We start from the raw sequence: 23,651 nt of genomic DNA, 5'->3' as shown, positions 1-23,651 counted from the left end.
AATCAGATCTCTAGTACTACAATTAAGTGTCTTTGTTTCTCTATTTTAGGTCCCTGACCTCTTCTGCACTCCAGGACACGTTCAGCACCAAGGACAGGTCTTGATGTATCCTACATTCGGGTCAAGGATGAGAGATACAAGCTTGGCATTTTCTGGACACTGAACTCAATATGGTCTTCAGGAGCCACAGTCACAGCGGGAGCTAAATTGGAAGGCCTGGACGCTTCATTATAAGGCTGTGACCACCGATGCAACACACACCACTTGGCATATCACTTGTGCTAAGTAATCTGACAATCCTTTGGACACGTCTATATAAAGCAACCTTTTTTCCTATTATTTTTTTAGCGCCAATCCCAAACCAGAGATTTTTAATATAATCCTATAACGCCACCTTTTTCATTTTTGCACTAAAGCTACAAGTATGTTGGTGCATACCGTGCAATAATATTTGCATCAGGTTTATCGGATCACCACCTCGTTATATCCCTATAGATTAATTCTAGTATAGTCAACCACATGTGTTTGTGGTGTAGAACATTACACATTCAGCTCCTACCACTTAATATCCGCACAACCCATTTAATGACTATACAACTGAGCATCAATATACGTATGGATGCGTTTTAACACTTTGGCGGGATTACAACGCAGCTCAGAGCATCGTTTCAATACCCAGCTCTACATTCTATGAGATTTTGGTATATTATCTCAATATAACCTCCCGGGATGCCGGGGCTAAGCTCTTTACGTTAACCTCATGTATAATTTAGAGCGTTTGTTTGACATCTTTTGCATATCCTCCGCCAGCTGTGCTTATCAGTTTAATGCACTTCTAGCATATCCTAATTACTCCAATGTGTTGCCTATACAGCCAAATCCATTTTAACATAGTCAAGCATGCTCAAAGAAAGGATTGTATAACGGAACGGTATAGGACATAAGAGAAGAGCGTATCTTGTGTGTGGATAAGAAGGAAGCTTGAAACACACAACTGTATTCTGTAATAGGGTGCAGCACAGCTGCCTTTGGATTCTGATCCCCCCCCCCCCCCACCACCTATTTCTTCATAAGTTCATTAGCACGAGAGCACCCCAGGAATAAGCAGACAAGCCTACTGTGTACAGCACTTTGTATATAACATTCCCCTGCTGCAAGATACCGAGGGATGCCTGAGGACAACACAGGATTTTGTAGAAGAGTGCAGCATACCGGTAGCTCTACAGATTATTCTTCAGTTGAATCACAGAACTGTAGTTGTAGACTACCCGGTAGAGCTCAATACACCTGTTAGAGCCCTGATCACATTACACGGCTGCAGTTCCCAAGACATTTAAACCGTACTCAGTCAATGCCTTTACCTAGAGCTGCGTGCAACTGCAGCCTCGGCTAACCGGGACTTTATTGCTCCTGCCGGTGTCGGAGATCCCTTGGACAATGTCCCAGCTGAATGGCCAGGAATGAATAGTACAAGAAGCTTGATCCTTTCCCGTCAAAATGACAGTTGGCGTACTTATCCTCCCTGCGTGATGTGAGGCCCCAAGGATCCAGTGGACTTGGGATGGCTGCACAAGGCTTTGCCTGGACTGTGGTGCTGATATTCTGCAGCCCAGAGCTCTTGGGAATGGTTTCCATGGAGACGGGATTGTCGTTGGAGGTGTCTGGTCGGGTGAAGCGTGGCTGGGTGTGGAACCAGTTCTTTGTGGTGGAGGAGTATACGGGAACAGAACCACTTTATGTGGGGAAGGTAAGAAAGGAGAAAAACGACTCTCCTTTAGATGTGACAGAAGCATATGGGGGGGGGGGGTTGGGGGAGGAGGGGGTGGGGGGCTTGCGTTACACACCACACTAAACAATGCCTGTAGGGAAGAGTGCAAATAGGACGCGACGTCTGAGGGACATCACAAGGGAGAATTGTGTGCCTGAAGGAGAGAAAACTGAGACAATAGCCTTAGGGAACAGGTGGGCGAATCAAACACAGACAGAAGATCCTCACGAGATGAGGTCTGAGGGAAAAGCCGGCTGGTGTAATACCTCTGGGTAATCACACTGCTGCAAGCCATAGAGGGGTTAGCCGTGACACCGAGGATATTCCAATTCAATTTCATGCATTTTTTTATTTTTTTTTTCTTGGTGCCTCTCATGTTTTTCAAAGCCGGAAACATTTTGCTTGGAGATTTCATTACAATCAAATTTGCCTTTAAATCTTCTCTTCCCCGTGTTGAGTTCCATTTTCATAGCAGTTTAATGTATTCCTTTACAGCCATACATTTAGACAAGCCACAACAAACATCTTTTATTTCTCCTTTATGGTAATTTTCTCTCTGTCTGGGCAGAGGGGCGCAGCATTTCAAGTGTCAGAGTTTCTTATTCATAGTTTTCGATTCATTGATGACAAGGGATTTAGGTGAAAATTAGCGTTCGGGGGTTGTGAGGATTTGCATGCAGTGCTGATCTGTAACAGCCTACAGAAACTTTACTGAATTTCAGAAGTCAGTACTGGAAGCAGAACTTCACCCTAGTAATTAAAAATTAAAATCAGCAGCTGCAAATCCGGTAGCTGCTGACTTTTAACCACTTTAAGACCGGAAGGATTTGTCCCCTTCCTGACCAGGCCCCTATTTTGCGATTCGGCACTGCGTCACTTTAACAGACAATTGCGCAGTCGTGCAACGCTGTACCCAAATAAAATTTAGAGGGTGCTGGTTTAAACAGCTGCTCCACCCCTATAATAACTGGAGACAGAGTCATCACAGGCAACAAAAGACTTTAAGAAGGCTTATTTTAACCACTTCTGGACCGGGAGGTTTTGCCCCCTTAATGACCAGGCCATTTTTTGCGATTCGGCACTGTGCGACTTTAACTGATAATTGCACGGTCATGCAACGCTGTACCCAAACGAAATTTACGTCCTTTTTTTCCCACAAACAGAGCTTTATTTTGATGGTACTTGATCACCTGTGCAATTTTTACTTTTTGCGCTATAAACAAAAAAAGAGCATAAATTTTGAAAAAATAACAATATTTTTCACATTTTTTATATGAAATTCCCCCCAGAAAAAAATTTAAAAATCAAAATATTTTTAAATTTTTGGCCAATTTGCTTTCTGCTACCTATGTTTGGTAAAAAAAATCACAATAAGCGTATTTTGATTGGTTTGCGCAAAAGTTATTGCGTTTACTAACTAAGGGAAAGATTTCTGTCATTTTTGGTGTTTTTTTTTAACGAGAAATGGCGGCGATCTGCGTTTTTTTTTGCGAGACTGCGACATTGCGGCAGACAGATCGGACCCTTGACTGACATTTTTGACACTTTTGGGGGTACCAGCGACATTACTACAGTAATCAGTGCTATAAATATGCACTGTTACTGTAAAAATGACACTGGCAGGGAAGGGGTTAATTTCATTGGAGAGGGAGGGGTTAATGTATGCCTGGTGCTTACTGACGTGTGTGGGGGGAGGTGACTGAGTGACACAGGGACAGATCGCATGTTCAGCTATGCTGAACCCTGCAATCTGTCACTGTTTGTCACTTAGGAGATCCGCCCGCTTTGTTTACACAAGCAGGCGGATCTCCAAACTCGATTCCCCGACGAACGTGATCACCGCCGCTCCTCCCCTGGCCCGACTCCCGATGTGACTGAATACAGCGGGAGCGAGCCTCCGGCGGCGCGCGAGCGCCGCCCACAAGGGGAGGAGTCCAGCTACGTAGGTCTACGTCGCTGGACGGGAATGAGCCACTGTGCCACAGTAGAGGCACAGTGAGTGGGGCTAAAGTGGTTAAGACCGGAAGGATTTGTCCCCTTCCTGACCAGGCCCCTATTTTGCGATTCGGCACTGCGTTACTTTAACGGACAATTGCGCGGTCGTGCAACGCTGTACCCAAATAAAATTTAGAGTGTGCTGGTTTAAACAGCTGCTCCACCCCTATAATAACTGGAGACAGAGCCATCACAGGCAACAAAAGACTTTAAGAAGGCTTCTTTTAACCACCTCTGGACCAGAAGGTGCCCCCTTAATGACCAGGCCATTGTTTGCGATTCAGCACTGCGTTAATTTAATGGACAATTGCGCGGTCCTGCGACACTGTACCTAAATAAAATTGATGTCCTTTTTTTCCCACAAATAGAGCTTTCTTTTGGTGGTATTTGATCACCTGTGCAATTTTTATTTTTTGCGCTATAAACAAAAAAAGAGCGTTTTGAAAAAAAAACAATATTTTTCACTTTCTGCTATATGACATTCTCAAAAAAAATAAAAAGTAAAAATCTAAATTTTTTAACATTTTAGGCCAATTTGTTTTCTGCGACATATTTTTGGTAAAAAAAAATCGCAATAAGGGGCTTTTGATTGGTTTGCGCAAAAGTTATCGCGTCTACTAACTACGGGAAAGATTTATGTCATTTTTATTGCTTTTTTTTTTTTTACTAGTAATGGCCGCGATCTGTGTTTTTTTTGCGGGACTGCGACATTGCAGTGGACAGATCGGACCCCTGACTGACATTTCTGACACTTTTGGGGGGACCAGTGACATTACTACAGTAATCAGTGCTAAAAATATGCACTGTTACTGTAATAGTGACACTGGCAGGGAAGGGGTTAACATTATGGGTGATCAATGTTTTATTGCTGTATTGGAGAGCTCTGGAGTGTTCTGGACCTCTGCAGAGAGATAACTTCTTCCTTACAGAGACCAAGGGTCTCACTCTGCAGCATGCTGGCAGGGGACAGGCTTTTCTACATAGGCTGTGGCTTATTTTTAAAGTGTAATTTGACCTCTACCAAAAAGCACACTATGCTGTCCTATTTGTGTAGCACTTTCCCCGCAGGGCCTGCTGAATAATGACTTAACGGGCTCCCTTGATTACCAGCACATGGTTACCTTGAGATATAGGTTATGGATCCCCTTCCTTGCACCTGATGGCTCGTCACACAAATAAACAGTCTAGGGGTGTTGGTTTTTGTTATGTTTATTTGGAACTGGGATAGAAGAAGGGAATATTGTGATACTTCAGTTCGAACTATTCACATTAGTTGAGGACTTCTTTCTTTAAGCCGTCTAGGTTGATTGGAAACAGCTAGGCTGCTTAACCAACACTGCCACAAGTGTACAAAGGGTTAAGTCTCTTGCTCTTTACTTCCTAGCAAGACGACTTAGTGGATGATAACTTATCTTCAGGACACACTCACTAGCATTCCCTTTCAACCTACATCATTCACTGACTATCCTAGGAGCAGGGGTGGCCCCCCTCAGGTCAGGTCCCTTGACACAAGATTCTGTACTCACTGTACTGCAGAGACAGATCCTCCAGTGTTTCCCCTCTCAGTCAACTTCTCTGGATCTCTGGGTTGAGTTCCTCACTGCTACTCTCCAGGCCCTCAGGATGATCTCCTGAGGCCGCATGGCACCTCTAAAGAGGAGGACACAGCCGTCCCCCTCCCTCCGGGACTTCGCTATCCAGCCGAATTCCAAACTTTTTGCGGTAAAAGTTCAGAATTCGGTCCCCAGAACCGCCCAAAATGCAATGGGACAGGAAGTGGGCTTTAAAAGCCGTGGTTGGCCCAGAAACGTCAGTAAAAGCCAATGAAGGGGGCAGGAGTCTGCTAGGAACGTGATTGGAGTGACTGCGGGGTCCAGAGGCCAATCAGGAGTGAATAAGCCCCCCAGTATATAATATAGCCCTGCCTAACCTCTAGCACTGTAATACAGAGGCTTGTGAAGAGACCCCCCAGACACTAAATCCAAAGAAATCTCTTTTTTTTTTTTTCAATAATTTTTCCAATAATTGGCTCTCTATCAAAAACGACAATTTTTAAGAACTTTTTTTTGCCTGATTCATAGTCCCTGGGGCATGACCCAGAACCCTAGGCACTTTTCAGGGGCATTTATTGGGTTTTAGGGCTTCAAAATTGTGTTTTTTGATTCCTGAAGTTGGGGTCCCATTGATTTCAATGGGGTTCTGGAATCCAAACCGAACTTTCGGGAAATTCGGGTGTTCTGGTCGAACCGAACTTTTCAAAAGTTCGATCATCCCTACTGATCACACACAGTGGAAGCCCCAAAGCAGGTACAGTGGACTCGATGTCTGCTGGCACCTGCCGATTACACAGGACACAGGCAGAATAACAATCTGCCTATGTAAACAAGGCAGATTGTCGTTCTGTCAGCGGGGAAGGCTTTGATCCTGTATTCCTGCAAAGCAGGAACACAAATCTTTGCCTTCCCATAGTCAAAGCGCACCCCCCACAGTGAGTAAGCACTGGCTAGGCACACTGTTAACTCTTTGATTATCCCTGATGTTAACCCCTTCCCAGCCAGTGTCATTATTGTTAATATCTTTTACCACTGATCACTGTATTAGTGTGGCTGGTCCCCAAAAATTATCAAAAAGTGTCAATTAGGTGTCCAATTAGTCCTTCCGCAATATTGCAGTCCCGCTACAAGTCACTGATCACTGCCATTACTAGTAAAAAATAAAATAAATAAATGAAAATATCCCATAGTTTGTAGATGCTATAACTTTTGCGCAAAGCAATCAATATATGCTTATTGGGATTTTTTTTTTTTTTTACCAAAAATATGTAGCAGAATACGAATTGGCCCAAATCGATGAGGAAATTAGATTCTTTACTTTTTTATTGGGTATGTTTTATAGCAGAAAGTAAAAAATATTGATTTTTTTTTTTCAAAACTATCAGTCTTTTTTTTGTTTATAGATTAGATATAGATATTAAAATAGAAAAAACACAGAGGTGATCAAATTTCTAGTTATGGGGAAAAAAGTACAAAAATGTTATTTGGGTAGTGTCGCACTACCGCACAATTGTCAGTTAAAATAACGCAGTGCCGTATCGCAAAAAATGGCCTGGTTATGAAGGGGGTAAAACCTTCCAGAGCTCAAATGGTTAAAGAAGGTAATCCAAAACCCCATTTAAAAGAAGCCTTCTTAAAGTCTTTTGTTGCCTGTGATGGTTCTGTCTCCAGTTATTATAGGGGTGGAACAGCTGTTTAAACCAGCACCCTCTAGTGGCACAGGAGGCAATGTACATTCACAATGTGTACAAATTTATGTTGCTAATAGCAACAGCGGTTGCAACAGGAGAAAACACACACTGTGCGTGTGCGGCCCAAAAGAATAGGATGACGCTCCTTCCTGTGGCACCAGGGGACACGGGTCCCAATGGCTGTTCCTTTTCTACAATAACTTAGATCGGAGCCATCACAGACTGCAGAGGATTTTAGGGAAGCTAATTTTAAATGCAGTTTTGGACTACGTTCTTTAACCACTTAAGGACCGGAAGGTTTTTTCCCCCTTAATGACCAGGCCATTTTTTGCAATACGGCACTTTAACTGACAATTGCGCGGGCGTGCCACACTGTACCCTATTAAAATTGATGTCCTTTTTTTCCCACATTTAGAGCTTTCTTTTGGTGGTAATTCTCAATGAGCGTATTTTTAACCGCTTTAAGACCGGAAGATTTTACCCCATTCCTGACAAGGCCATATTTTTCGATTCGGCACTGCGTTACTTTAACAGACAATTGCGCAGTCGTGCGACGCTGTACCCAAATTAAATTTATGTCCTTTTTTTCCCCATAAATAGAGCTTTCTTTTGGTGGTATTTGATCACCTGTGCAATTTTAATTTTTTGCGCTATAAACACAAAAAGATCGATAATTCTGAAAAAATAAAAAACAATATTTTTTACTTACTGCTATGAAAACATTCCCAATAAAAAAAAAAAATTAAAAATCCTACCGCCTTCTGTGGCTCTCTCAGGCTCTCCCATCCCAATGGTAGACCCGAGCAACCAGCCAGCAGCATTGGCTCCTGCTTCTGTCAATAAAGCTCTGTGAGCCAATGAGGAGACAGAGGGGGCGGGCCATGTCTGAATGGACACACAGGTGCCCCATAGCAAACTGCTTGCTGTGGGGACAATCAGCAGGAGGGAGGGCCTAGAGAGCCGAAGAGGGACCAGAGAAGAGGAGGATCTTGGCTGCTCTGTGCAAACCTATGGAGCAGCTAAGTATAACATGCTTGTTATTTTTTAAAAATTTAAAAAAAATTGACTTTACAATAACTTTAAGGGCAGAGGAGGGATTTGGGGTCTTATAGACTCCAGATCTCTCCATAAAAAGTACCTGTCACATGCCTATTGCTGTCACAAGGATGTTTACATTCCTTATGACCGCAATAAAAGTGATAAAAAAATAAATAAAAGCAACAGTGTAAAAAGAAAATAATAAAAAATAAGTTAATAATTAAAAAAAAGAAAATGTAAGTGCCCCCCTCCTCCTGTGCTCGCACGCAAAGGCAAACGCGCGTGTCGGTCCCGCGCGCACACAAACAGCGATCGTCCCACACGTGTTAGGTATCACCATAAACATCAGATTATGGGCTGTAATCCTAGCACCGGACCCAGAGCCAGCCCTACCATGGGTCCTGCTGAGTCCACTAGACCCAGGCAATACTTTTAGAGGGGGTGGAAAATTGATGCCCCAGAAGATTGTTTTTTCCACCAGTTTTGTGTGTCATCCAGCGGCGGACTGGGCCGGGAGCAGAGTCACAACTGCCCCTCTTGGGCCGCTCCGCTGCCCTGTAAAAAGCCAACCCTGCTGCCTTCAACATGCATACTCATAGTTGCCGGTCATGAGAGTGCTTGCACACAGTCTAACTCCGGCTATTAACCACCCAAGCACACATGAAGAGCGGGGTACCCACATGAGACAGAGAGCAATGAAAGATCTCTTCCCCACCGGCTCCACCAGAAGCCGTTGTTCGGGCACAGCTTACAAGGATGAAAATTCTATTGGATGGAACAGGAGGGGGTGCGGCCGGCTTGCATCCAGCCCGCCTTCTTCTGCTCTGGTGCATGTGTGAGGCTGGGCACTGAAGACTGTGGGAGCACTGGGAGAGCAACAGAGAGATAATATCAGTTAGTTCTGTGTAACAGGACACAAAGGGTGTCCATCACAAAGGATGTCCATCACCACTAGTAGTGGCTGCTAAACGAATGGATGGCAAAATGTTGCATAAGCAGTAATGCTCAAAAATCACTATACAGCCCTAGCTTGCCCTTATACTACCCTAGCCTGCCCCTATACTACCCTTGCCTGCCCCTATACTGCCCCAGCCTGTCTATATACTACCTAGCCTGCCCATTTACTACTCTAGTTTGTCCATATACTGCCCTAACCTTCCCCTATACTACCTTATCCTGCCCCTATACTACTACTAGCCTTCCCCAGCTCACCCCTCTACTGTCCTAGCCTGCCCCTATACTGCCCCAGCTTGCCCCTATACTGCCCTAGCCTGCCCCTATACTGCCCTAGCCTGCCCCTATACTGCCCTAGTCTGCCCCAGCTTGCCCCTATACTGCCCTAGCCTGCTCCTTTACTGCCCTAGCCTGCCCCTATACTGCCCTAGCCTGCACCAGCTCACCCATATACTGCCCTAGCCTGCCCCTATACTGCTCTAGCCTGCCCCAGCTCGCCCCTATACTGCCCTAGCCTGCCCCTATACTGCCCCAGCTTGCCCCTATACTGCCTTAGCCTGCCCTTATACTGCCCTAGCTTGCCCCAGCTTACCCCTATACTGCCCCAGCTCACCCCTATACTGCCCTAGCCTGCTCCTTTACTGCCCTAGCCTGCCCCTATACTGCCCTAGCCTGCCCCAGCTCACCCATATACTGCCCTAGCCTGCTCCTATACTGCCCTAGCCCGCCCCTATACTGCTCTAGCCTGCCCCAGCTCACCCCTATACTGCCCTAGCCTGCCCCTATACTGCTCTAGCCTGCCCCAGCTCTCCCCTATACTGCCCTAGCCTGCTCCTATACTGCCCTAGCCCGCCCCTATACAGCCCTATCCCAGTGGAATATCATTTATGAGTGCAACGTGTTCACTGCACACGGGTTCACTGTGCTGACACATACTGCACCCATTGATGCCCTAGGACGCCAAGATGGGGGAGCAGTAACATGGTGGTATGTCATATAATTTTGCATATAGACAAGGTGCTGTTGGGGGCCCAATTTTAGTCTTGCCTAGGGCAGCACAAAACCAGAATATACCACTGGATGTGATTATGTGACATCTTCCCACAGGTTCTGGCAAGCTGGGTTTACACGGAGTCTGGACCAGGCCCAGCTTATGTTAAGTTTTTTTTTTTTTTTTTCCACCATTAGCCATTTTTCTCCTATCATCACTCATCAGATGTGAAATCACAAGCGTAAGATCAGATGCAATTTTGCAAGGGGGATGGATCATGATCTATGTACATGAAGAATATTTTCCAGCTATAATGGAGGACATTCATGTAGCAATTTGTTATTGATCTAGGTAAGAGTCATTGCAAACAATCAATTCGCCATTGACAAAATATTGACTGATGCAGCTTACATGGTATTGTTCCGTACTTTGCAATTAACTGAAACTATCGATCAAAAATATGATTTATCTAAATGATCTATTAAAAACAATTGTTCATGTAATCTGCATTATGATTGTTTCTCTAAAACACAGTTATTTAAAGCAGACAATATCTATAATCAAAGGGAGGAAGTGAGACAGGTAGGGGCCATTCGAATCATGCCTTTGAAGAGTTTGTTCACCTTAAATGACATTTAAAAAAAAAAAAAAAAAAATCCCTGTGCAGTACAGCATCCATGGTACAATAACCCTTTCGCTGCCAGTACCGTTCTTGCATTTTAGGCCTAAAGATTCCATAAAACCCCCAAAACATTATACATTTTCTGAAAGCAGAAACTCAAGAGAATACAATAGTGGTAGTTCAAATTTTTTATTTTACATGCTATTATTACAAAAAAATTCTGTAAAAAAATACACTAGAGTTAATTTAAGGACATACAAACGCAACAAATTATCAATTTTTTTGTTTAACCAGTTAACGACCGCCCGCCGCAGTTACACTGCGGCAGGTAGCCCCTCCTGCAGCAAACCGACGTAGGTATAGGTAGTGGGGAAGCCAATGCACAAGGCCGGCAGCTCCGATTGCCGCCGGCCACCCGCGATCTCTCCCCACCGAGAGAGAAGTACGGTCGGCTTTTGTAAACACAGCTGACCGTTCTTCTCTCTGGAATGATCACAGAGCGCCTGTGATCCTTTTATATAGGATCACAGGTCTCTATGATCATTTCAAAATCCCCGCCCCCATACAGTTAGAAACACGCCCCTAGGTACACATTTAACCCCTTGATCACCCACTGTGTTAACCCCTTCCCTGCCAGTGTCATTATTACAGTAACAGTGCATATTTTTAGCACGGATTACTGTAGTAATGTCACTGGTCTCCCGAAAAGTGTCACAAAATGTCAGTTAGGGGTTCGATCTGTCCGCTGCAGTGTCGCAGTCCCGCTAAAAAAAAAAACGCAGATCGCCGCCATTACTAGTAAAAAAAAAAACGTTAAAAATTACATAAATCTTTCCCATAGTTTGTAGACGCGATAACCAAAAATATGTAGCAGAAAACAAATTGGCCTAAAATGTTTAAAAATTTCGATCTTTTAAAAAAATTTTTGGGGGGGGTTGTTATATAGCAGAATTTGAAAAATATTGTTTTTTTTTTTTTTTCAGAATTGTCGCTTTTTTTTTGTTTATGGTGCAAAAAATTAAAATCGCACAGGTGATCAAATGCCACCAAAAGAAAGCGCTTTTTGTGGGGAAAAATGACGTCAAATTTATTTAGGTACAGCGTCTCATGACCGCACAATTGTCCATTAACCTTCCTAGCGGTATTCCCGAGTGTGACTCGGGGTAAGATTTTAGTGCCAAAAGCGGTAACCCCGAGTCACACTCGGGGTAGCGCTAAGAAGATCGCTGGATGCTGGAGGAGGTTTTACTTACCTTTTCTCCGGGATCCAGCGAAGACTGCGAGCGGTGTGCGGCGGCGGAGCTCTCTCCCGATCGTCTGCGAGCCCCGGCTTCCGTCTCCGGCGGCGTGACGTCCGCCGGGGGGTGGAACCGGCGGCAAATTCGAATGTAAAATGCACCAAACACACTGATATCGTTCAAAATAAAATAAAATCACATTACATTACCCCCCAGTGCCCTTTCCTGCAGTTTTACTGTACTTTTTATGTAAATATATGTATATATATATATATACATATATATATACAGTATATATATATATATATATACGTATATATATACACATATACATATATATATATATATATATATATACACACACATATTATATATATGTATATATATATATATGTATATATATATATATATATATATATATATATATATATGTATATATATATATATATATATATATATATATATGTATATATATATATATATATATACACGTAATTCTTGTGAATGAGCAGCCCAAACCAACTGTATACATTATATATATATATATATATATATATATGTACGTATATATATATATATATATATATATATATATATATATAATATATATATACATACATATATATATATATATAATATGTATAATAAATGTATACAGTTGGTTTGGGCTGCTCATTCACAAGAATTACATGCTTTCAGCACCTAAAATCCAAAAGAATCATACCGCCAGGGAGGTTAAGGTAATGCAGTGCCGAATCGCAAAAAATGGCCTGGTCATTAGGGGGGCAAATCCTTCCGGTCCAGAAGTTGTTAAATATAAAAGACGAGGTTGCCCTGAGTAAATAGATACCCAACATGTCAAACTTTAAATTTGGGTTTGCCTGTGACACTTTAAAGGCCCCCTATAGGTCATTAGTTTAGCATTACAAAGAAGGTGTGGTGCTAGAAATATTGCTCTCACTCCGGCTTGCGTGGCGATATGTAATATGTGTATTGCAATCAACATTTTCATGTGTAGGCGCCCCTGACTTGTGCGGTTATGTTTGTATGTGCACATATGTGGGGGTAGGGGACCCCCAACTTTTTTTTTTTGGGGGGGGGGGATTTATATACTTGGGTGTAACTTTTTTTTACTCAAATTTTTTTTCATCACCTAGGGGACAAAAAGTCCTCTATGTGATGATTTTTTTGGTTACAGGTTCTCATTAAGGAGACATCCGGGGTCTAAGAAACCCCCAGTTGTCTCCTCTGTGCTCCACTAAATTGAATGCATTACATTCTCTGAGAAGACATTGAGAGACAGACCCGGAAGTGATGTCAGGATAGCAGACGTGAATCCACTCAGCTCCCCTCCCTCTGCCCAGTGACATCAGCTGTGACTGTCCCAGGCCTGCAGATGGGCAAGTGAAGCCCATTATACATGGAAGGGGGTGAACTTGGGGGGAGGGGGCAGTTACCGGGGATGTGTGGAAGCAGAAAATGCTTCCACCTGACAGGCAGGAGCCTGTTTGTCAGATTTGCACACAATCCCCATTGTCAGATCTGTACAATGCACTGAAAGGGTTAAAGCAGTATTAACCCCAAAAGCAAACATTTGTTCTATTGAAGTTTACCAATTCTTAGATATGATGGCTGCATTAGTTTTCTATTTACAGCTTTCTTTCTTCAATTTTCATCTGGTGATCTGGCCAATAAGTCTGTTGTTTTTTACAAGAACAAGCCCTCCAGCAGAATGCATTATTTAACAGGGATGGGGTTAACCATGTACCACTGGCAGGGGTTCTTACAATGATCAGCTTGTATTTATTTATGTAAACCTTTATCCCAAAAGAAAAAAAAAATGTTTTCTGTAACTGATTATAAACTATTACCTGCAGTTAGACTTCAATTTGTTATTGTATTTAAATCTGCTAGTACAATTAATACTCCCCTCCCCTTCCAGGATGGAATGCTGCATTCCAAAGGTGCCCCCTGTGCTCCTTCATCCAAAATGGGGGCAGTCTAATACAGCAGAAGTGTTACTGGCCAGATGATTGACAGGTGGCAATTTATTGCATTTTTGGGTTTGGGTTTAATATGCTTTCACCACTTTCGCCACCCGCCCAAATGACGGCAGAGAGGTGTGGCTCTCGTTCTAGGAGGACGTCATATGAGGGCACCCCAGAACGGCCGCTCTCACATACCTGCGGGGTCACCCAGTGTGGCGATCACGAATGCGCCGTGTTCCTAGGACAAGGGGCGACCCTGATCTTGGTAAAGAGCCAATGACGTGGCTCTGTCTTTACCCATGTGATCAGCTGTGTTCAATCACAGTAAATGCGGAAGTGCAGTTTTTCTCGGGGCTCCTCGCCTCACACTGTCAGAGAGTATGGCGAGGAGAGCTGATCAGTGGCTCCTGCTCAAAGGGGAGTCCAGGACAAGTAATCAGGACACTGATCACCAGTGCCCTAAATACAGTAAAACAACAGCAGTGCCCATCAGTGACACCAAACAGTGCACATCAGTGACACCAATTAATGCCCATCAGTGACACCAATCAGTGCCCATTTATGACCCCAATCAATGCCCATTAGTGATGCCAGTCAGTGCCGCCTATCAGTGCTCATCAGTGCCGCATATCAGTGCCACCTATCAGTGCCCATCAGTGTGGCAGATTAGTGCCTCCTCATCAGTGCCCTTCAGTGCCACCTCATCAATGTCCATAAGTGCCACCGCATCAGTGCTCATCAATGCAGCCTATCAGTGCCCATCAGTGCCACCTCATCAGCGCACACCAGTGAAGGATTACTTATTTACAAAATTTACTGAAACTCAGAAAAACTTTTTTTTTTTTTTTTAATTATTCAGTTTTTTCTTTTTTTTGTAAAAAATAAAAAACCCAGTGGTGATTAATTACCACCAAAATAAAGCTCTATTTGTGTGACAAAAATTATTAAAAATTTAATTTGGCAACAGCATTGCATGACTGCGCAATTGTCATTCAAAATGTGACAGCACTGAAAGCTGAAAATTGGCCTGGGCAGGAAGGCCAGTATTGAAGTAGTTAACCTTCTTAGCGGTATTCCCGAGTGTGGCTCGGGGTTAAATTTCAGAGCCAAAAGCGGTAACCCCGAGCCACACTCGGGGTACCGCCAGAAGCATCACTGGATCCTGTAAGCAGGGTTACTTACCTTGTCACCGGGATCCAGCGATGTGTCTCGGCGGTGTCTCGTGGCGGATCTTCCTCCTGATCGTCTCCGTGCCCCACCTTCCGTCTCCTGCGACGTGACGTTCGCAGGCAGGGGGGTGGAACCGGCGGCAAATTCAAATGTAAAACACACTGATACTATTCAAAATAAAAAAAAATCCCATTAGTTTGCCCCCCAGTGCCCTTTCCTGCAGTTTTACTGTACTTTTTATGTATATATATATATATATATATATATATATATATACGTAATTCTTGTGAATGAGCAGCCCAAACCAGCTGTATACATTATATATATATACACTTTGATTTATTCGTGCAATTTACTTCACACAATTGCAAGCCTCAAAACAGCCAAAATAAAATAAAACAAAATAAATCCTTGCCACTGTGGGCGGCTACCTTCTCACACACTGGAACCTATCTAATGAAGTCTGTCCCCAACCTACTGTTTGGGCAGACTTGGCTGATCATACAGCAGACTCTCAATAGTCCATGTTTTATCTCTTCACACAACAAATGTCCATTTAAGCTGTCCCTTTGTTTTTCTCTCCACATGGCAAACATTCCTTTATTTCTTCCACATAGTAATAGTTCGTTTATTTACCTTGAGAAGTCTTCACAACTGGTTACTCTCCTTAGCACACATCACTTCAGGGGGTCTTCTCCCATGCTCACCAGCTTGTCGGGAGGCACTCATCTGACTGTCCTCCTTCTCCCAGCCCACACGGCTTCAGGAGACAGCTTCCGGAGGCAGCAATCAATAGGACCTCCTTTGGACAAATTATAGAGGCCTTCATTTCCTCATTCTGAACAGCTGAAGTCTGTTCAACTTCCTGCTGGCTAGCTCTGTAGCCAACACCCTATAGTAATTGGTGCACTTTCTAAATCTGGTGGAAATGTATCTCCTGCCTGTGACTACATTCCCAGATTTACCTGACTTCCTGTCACAATATATATATGTATACATATATATATATACGTATGTATGCATATATATATATATATATATATATATATATATATATATATAATTAATGTATACAGTTGCTTTTGGCTGCTCATTCACAAGAATTACATGCAAAATAATGGTACCGCTTTCAGCACCTAAGATACAAAAGAATCATACCGCCAGGGAGGTTAATATGCAGTCCTCTGTTTTGTAAAGGAATCCCTATTTTGTTGTACTGCTTTTTCCATTGCCCTTCCATGCCCAATGCAGAACCATACCAAGGGCTGAATGGGTGGCCCTGGCAGCTCACAAATGAGCACCCGGCTTCATTTTCTACCCATCACAGAATACTAAGCTGCGAGAGCAGACCGTGCGTGTATGGGTGGGGCTAAGCATCCAGCGCTCAGTACAGCCTGCCATCTGCAGGATGAAGAGGGGATGGCAACAGAATAAGCAGCTTGAAAAGTAAGAATTATTTCACAAAAGAAAACATACATATGGATTCTGTAATGCATTGTTTTTTTTTTGGGGGGGGGGGGTGTAATTAAAGGTGAGCTAACCTTATAAGTTCCTGGGCCAGCTGTATACCCATAGTGACTAGATTCCAGGACTGAAATAGAAGAACATCCGCGCTACCCAAAGTTTATAATAGCAGCCAGCATTAACCACAGAAAATGACAAGAAAATGTAAAACAAAAATGCAGCGCTAAAATATCTGTATACAGTCCACAGTATAACATAAGTCCACTCTCAGATGGTATGTGAAGTATTCAATTCCACAGAAAACACCTTGACAAGTGAAGATCTATTAATACTGGTGAATGAGACTGGAACAATAAGCACCTCCACCACACAGAAAAAGCTGATTGGCCTCTTACCAAATAGCGATGACCCCTGTTCTCACAGTGGTCATAAAATGCCTTAATGTCATACAGGAGATCGGCCCCGGAAGCACTCGATGAGGAATCCCAGAAGATCCAGGAGCCAGGACAGATATAATATCACCTCTCCCATATACCAAAAACAGGGGGGAGACAATAGTGCAGTACGTTCCAAATAAAAAAGGTTTTTTAAAAGTAGATACACTCACCAAGCATAAGTGAATACAGGCTTTTAATATATGTATCCAATGAAGATAAAACCGCTATGAAGCGGCGAGTCCGTTCTGGCTTGTGACGTCGGCATTTTCAGCAATTTTTAGTGGGACTGTGACATTGCTGCGGACAAATCTTACACTAAGTGACATTTTTTGGGGACCAGTGACACCAATACAGTGATCAGTGCTAAGAAAAAATGCACTGTTCTTTATAAATGACACTGGCAGGGAAGGGGTTAACACTGGGGGTGATCAAGGGGTTAAGTGTGCTCCTAGGGAGTGCTTTATAACTGTGGGGGGAGTGGATGCACTAGAGGAAAAGAGAGATCTGTGTTTTAGCTTAGATGAAACACAAGTTCTCTTTTACGCCCTGATAGAACAGCAGTCTGCCTTGTTTACATAGTCGAATTTTTAATTAATATTATGAATTTAAATGAATATGAATTTATTGTTGGCCATTATCAGCACCTTTCACGTATGAAAAGCTCTTTGAAAAATGCACCCCATTAACTAGATGCGGATGTGATTTTGCGCAGCTGGGCCGCCCTGCCGTATTATATATGCCGTGGGCGGTCCGGAACTGGTTAAAGGGATGCATTTTTCTTGAGCTTTTCATATGCTAAAGGTGCCAATAATGGCCAACAATAAATTCATATTCATAAAAGTCGACTTTACTACAGTTATATAATAAAATATATATATTTAAAAAAAAAACTGTAATTTTCGGGTTCAGCCAAGTGCATCCTGAATTTTCGGTTTCGGCACAAAAATTTCCATTTGGCGCACCTCTAGTATTGATGCATTACAATGTCTTTCTTAACATGAGATAAAACTCCTGTTTTTGGGATTTGTGATGGGCGTGAGACATGTACAGTAGATACATTTTTTAGGAAGACTCTACTGTGCTTTGTAGCTGTGTAGTGGAGTGCTTTCTGGTTCTTTTTGTCTATCTTCACCATAATGGGGTTGAGTTACTAAATGCAAATAGACTGTGCACTTTCAAGTGCAGTTGTCCTCTACAAGTGCAGTTGCTCCACAGGTTAGTATATGAGAGGAAGCTCTGACTTCCATCATCCAATCATGTGCAAGCAAAAATGTTTTTTTTTAAATTTTCCTTTCATGTGATTGGGTATTCTTTGCAAAGTGAAGCTTCAACTCATTTACTAAACTCTGGAGCAAATGCACTTGCAGATAGCAACTGCACGGTCAAAGTGCCCTGTCTATTTGCCTTTAGTAAATCAACCCCCATGATGTTTGGTATATTAATACTTGGCTCCCCAAGCCCCACTTCATAGAACCCATAAACTGCACTGATGAAGCCTGAAACAGCTGCATGCGGTCTGGAATAAATAGGCCTACAGCATAATTTTAGGTTGTATTCTATACCAGTGTTTCTCAACTCTGGTCCTCAGGGCACACTAACAGGCCAGGTTTGCAAGAAAATTGAAATAGAACAGAGGTGATATAATTTGCTGCTCAGTGATTGCAGTATTTTAGTCTGCATCTCCCCAAGGTAATACTTAAAATCTGGCCTGTTAGTGGGCCCTGAGGACCGGAGTTGAGAAACACTGTTCTATACTATATACTAGGGATAGACCGATACCGATATTTCGGTAACAACGTATCGGTATCGGCCGATATGGGCCTATATTTTGTACATTTCCAGTTTTGAAAAATAAAGACAATTTTTGACACAAATCTGGTACTGAACATGTTAATTTTTATTTAATGCTTAATGGCTGGCTGGCACCCTGTGGTGGGCGACTGGCTGGCTGGCACCCTGTGGTGGGTGGGTGGCTGGCACAGGGGCTGTGGGTGGTTGACTGGTACAGGGCCTGTGGTTGGCTGGCTGGCTCGCTGGTACAGTGCCTGTGGCTGGCTGGTACAGGGCCTGTGGGTGGCTGGCTGGCTCACAGGTACAGTGCCTGTGGCTGGCTGGCAGGTACAGGGCATGTGGGTGGCTGGCTGGTACAGGGAATGTTGGTGGCTGGCTGGTACAGGGCCTGTGGATGTGGGTGACTGGCTAGGACCAGGCTGCTGTGGGTGGGTGTATGACTGTGATACACTTCCGCGAGACTAGTCCTGACTCCAGACAAGGCTGTCCAAGGTAAGGGAGGCGGCCTAGGAAGGCAGAATGACATCACAAAAATATCAGCAATATCAGCCAGTTCCGGGGCCGATACCGATATACCGGGGAAAGTGCATATGGGCCCCCAATATATCAGCCTTGCTGATAATCGGTCTATCCCTACAGTATACAATCAGTACTTGATATTCAGTTGGCCAAGAGGCATAAAGTAATGGTTCCATTTGGCTTTTTCCCCACTATTTTAAAACGAAGAATAAACCATTTATTTTTGGGATTTTTGATAGAGGCATGACAGTAGAGTCTGTTTTTAGAAGGCTCTCCTGTCCTTATGTAATTATAACACGCATGAGTATATTTAGCCTGCCATTCAGGAATACATTTTGAAATCCTCATTATTCTTTTATTTAGTTAGCTTTTTATTTTTCCCCAAGCGATGTAGACTGTGCTACTAAGATACTAAGGTTAGCGTGAACTGTTTTAGCACAGTTATTGGTCCGGGGAAAAGTTCAATTGTCACAAAGAGACCCTGATTGCTTTTTTTTTCTCCCATTACTTCCTTTTCACAAAGGCCGGCTTTTATTTCTGCGTCCAGTTACTTCTAAGCTATGTTACCTGTAAATGATTTGTGTGGCTTTTCTAATAGGTAAATTTTTTAAAGCTTGCCTTAGATGAAAGAGAACAATTTGCTGCCGGTGTGTTCAGCAGTCTCCCTGCATGGTGTTACCCAACTCCCATCTATCATTCAGGTAATAAAGTTCTGTACTTGAAAATGGATGTTTCAGCCAAGTGTACATTGTGTTTCATTCACTATGTGCTAAACAGAGTGTAAAACAAGCTTCACATTGAGATTATTCCTGGAAAACGGCTGATAAATCCATTGTTTGCTGGAATATTTGAAATAACCTTTGAGGCTGGCAAGAAGACCACAAGTAACTAGTTGGCTAAATGTTCTCAAATTCACTAAAGAATTCTCATGCAAGTGAGAGTTTGAGCTAATTCTTGAACAATTTTGGGTCACTTATGTGGCAGTTACACTGTCATATTGGGAGTCCAAAATAAAAAGCCAAACAAATAGATTAGGTTAGAAAATACCAGCCAATCCTTATTACCTTGTGCCAAGGTTTGGCACCATAACTAGCCATTAGGGATAAGTAAAACAGATATTGAAACCATAGTGGATTGGGGTCAATTAAGACGTTGAAATGATGGTAGATTTTGGTGTTTTTTTGGAGTGTAATAGACTATCCTGGACCTGTCCTTTTGCAAAAAAACTGCCTCTTTTTTTACCTTTTTAACCGGTTGCCGACTTCGCACAGTATATTTACTGCGGCAGTCAGCCCCGGCCAGGCAGAGTGACGTAGATCTACGTCGCTCGCCTGTCACTGCTATTAGAGCCAATAGCGGGCGAGCGCGCGCCCGCTGAGGCGCGCGCTCGCCTCGGCTTGTTCAGGGAGGAGTGCGGGCGTGTGACCGGCGGACCCGATGTCCTATGTAGAACCGTTGATCTTTGTTTTTACACCAATAGCATTGTCCCACTACAGTTATAATCACGCCCCTAGAACCCCTCCCTGTCCAATACAGTTAACCCCTTCCCTGCCAGTGTCATTTTTGCAGTAACAGTGCATATATATAGCACTGATTACTGCAGTAACTGGTACCCCCAAAAGTGTCAAAAATGTCAGTCAAGGGTCCGATCTGTCCACCGCAATGTCGCAGTACCGCAAAAAAAATCGCAGATCGCCGCCATTACTCGTTAAAAAAAAACACCAAAAATGACAAAAAGCGTTAGTAAACGCGATAACTTTTGCGCAAACCAATCAAAATACGCTTTTTTTTTACCAAACCTATGTAGCATAAAACAATTTGGCCGAAAATGTTAAAAAATTTAGATTTTTACATTTTTTTGGGGGGGAATTTCATATAAAAAAAAGTGAAAAATATTGTTATTTTTGCAAAAATTACGCTATTTTTTTGATTATAGCGCATGATCAAAAAATCGCACAGGTGATCAAATACCACCAAAAGAAAGCTCTGGTTGTGGGAAAAAAAGGACGTGAAATTCGTTTAGGTACAGCGTCGCACGACCGCGCAATTGTCCGTTAAAGTCACGCAGTAAAAAATCGCAAAAAAAACCCTGGTCAGGAAGGGGGTAAAATCTTCCAGGGCTTAAGTGGTTAAAAATATAAAAATAAAAAAGGGAAAAAAAGGAAAGGGGCAGTACAGAAGGATAAAATATAATAAATAATCTCAAATACAAAAAAACGAACTAAATTAAATCAACTTAACAACCCTAAATGCACCTCTTCCAATAAATACACCCTCTAAAAAAAAGGAAAAAAGTTGATTTGCCTACTCCAATCGACACTAATACTACAACAGCAGTAATTCCTAGGGATAATCAGTATATATCGGGGGACAAGGTATAACTGATCCTAAGTACAGTGTTAATAAGCATTATTTGATGGACATTAGCTTGTTCGATCGTTCCCTATTTCATAAGAAAAGAGAATTGTTTATTCAGTGAACCCAGTCCATAGGTGCATCCAGAGGATGTTAGGTGTTCCTTGAGCAATGAACAATTTCTGCCTCTCAGATAAGTTTCCACTGACATCTTTGATCTTTTTAGCTATCTGTAAAGGAGTATTTCTTCCCAATGACCACAAGTGTAAGGAGCATTCTTCCCGATAACCATTACATTAATGTATTATGAGTTGCAGATATACAGTAGTAATCTTAGCAGAAGTTCCCTGAGACAAGAACATTATTTCAAGTGTTCCTCTGTGTTGAAAAGGTTAAGAAAGGCTGATTTAAGGAAACCAATCTAAAACCACTCTGGGTTGATTCAAAAATTGAAATATTTAATTTCAACGCTTAACTTTGGTCAGCTATGAATCCCCTTTTGGTTGCCTCCCTCCCCCATACAGTAAGGCTCTAATACTCATTTAGTCTAGGGTGATATAACAGTGAGGAATACATTCCTTATTCCTTGCTGCCCAAGCAGCCGGTGATTTTCTCCACTTCTTCCCAAGCCACAGAATGTAGATGGACCTTCGACGTCCTCACTTACCATTTGCATTGCACATGATGATGTCCATACCATGAATGGTACAAAGAAACCGTCATAAAGGTGCGACGCGTTTCTGAGCGTGCATCCTGCCGGGAGAAGGGCAGCCGTACAGAAGAAGGAGCGCGGCTGCCCTTCCCCCGGCAGTACGCACGCTCGGAAACGCGTCGCACCTTTATGACGTCATCCGCATCCGACCGCTAACCAAGCCTCGTCTTCAGTGACTTACCTCGAGCCTGTTCCTGTTTCCAGCTCCGCCATAACTGCCGGCCACGGCGGGGAGGACTCAGCTCCAGCAGGATGGCTGCATAGGATCAGATGACAGTGTCCATCACCCATCCATTCCGGGAAAACCATTAGAATGGGTCTTTTTCATATGAGTACCTACTTGCAGATGTGAGTGCATATTTTATCAATAAATGTACATACAAAGTCTACACTTAGAGGTGCCTCTGTTCTTCATTGATTTTGAAAAGCTGGTGGCATGCAGCTGCACGGAACACCTCTCATTCACTGGGTGCATAAACCTGACTCTCTGCATGGATGTATGGGTCTATGTACTAATGTGAATGAAGCATTAGGCCCCTTTCTCTGCTCACAGATCCCCTACTGATCGGAACAGAGCAGGCAGATGACACATAGCCCATTCTGCTCTATAGGCAGCCCGAAGTAAACGGACTCCGCTGTCCATTTACACCTGACTATCCTCCAATCCAATGCGCATAAATGTAAGAGGATGGATCCCTTTCTTTCTTTTTTTTTTTTTTTTTTTTTAGTGAACCAGATCTGACCAGAGGTAGGTGGGTATAAACTGACTCACCACCTGTCCATAGGTATGTATGGACCTTCGGATCAGGTCCGCCTGCAAAACCGACATGCGAACCTGATTGCATCACCCATGTAAAAGGTTCCTTAGTGTCTTACTATATGTAGGGGACTGAAAGGGAATTTTTATCAGCTGACCCTTGCAAGGGGGAGGTATGATTTACATGTGTGAATAATCACTTGTACCTTCAGAAAATACTACATACATAGTTACATACATAGTAGTTGAGGTTGAATAAAGACAATAGTCCATCCAGTTCAACCTGTGTAGGTGTGTGTGGCTGTAATCATCTCACATAGCCCTGAATGTCCTGATCCTTGAGATGTAAGTCTAAGAGTCTTTTGAAAGCCACCATACTTACTGCAGTGACCACCTCTTGTGGTAGAGAATTCCACACTCTTGTAGCCCTAACAGTAAAGAACCCCCCACGTTGCCTGAGGTTAAAACGCTTCTCCTCTAATCGCATTGTATGCCCTCTTGTCCTCATGGAATCCCTTCGACTGAACAGCTTTTTTTCTAAGCTGGGATCCCCATTGAGATATTTATAAATTGCTATCATGTACTGACCAGTAACACAGACTTTTACA

The 23,651-nt window shown here is 43.0% G+C and overlaps 1 protein-coding gene across 1 annotated transcript in view; it reads left to right on the top strand.

Annotated features, from left to right (window-relative positions):
* The first annotated feature begins 356 nt into the window (after positions 1-356).
* The window catches only part of CDH22 (cadherin 22), a 207,685-nt gene continuing 184,390 nt past the window's right edge, over positions 357-23,651 (top strand). Inside the window, exon 1 of the mRNA XM_082272064.1 lies at positions 357-1,747. Within this exon, the coding sequence (XP_082128190.1) occupies positions 1,562-1,747 (186 nt within the window). The 5' untranslated portion in view covers positions 357-1,561. The remainder of the gene's footprint in view (positions 1,748-23,651) is intronic.

This window comes from Pelophylax lessonae (assembly GCF_965119305.1).
Source record: "Pelophylax lessonae genome assembly, chromosome: 11".
Classification (NCBI taxonomy): Eukaryota; Metazoa; Chordata; class Amphibia; order Anura; family Ranidae; genus Pelophylax; species Pelophylax lessonae.
This window is presented reverse-complemented; position numbering and strand designations above follow the sequence as displayed.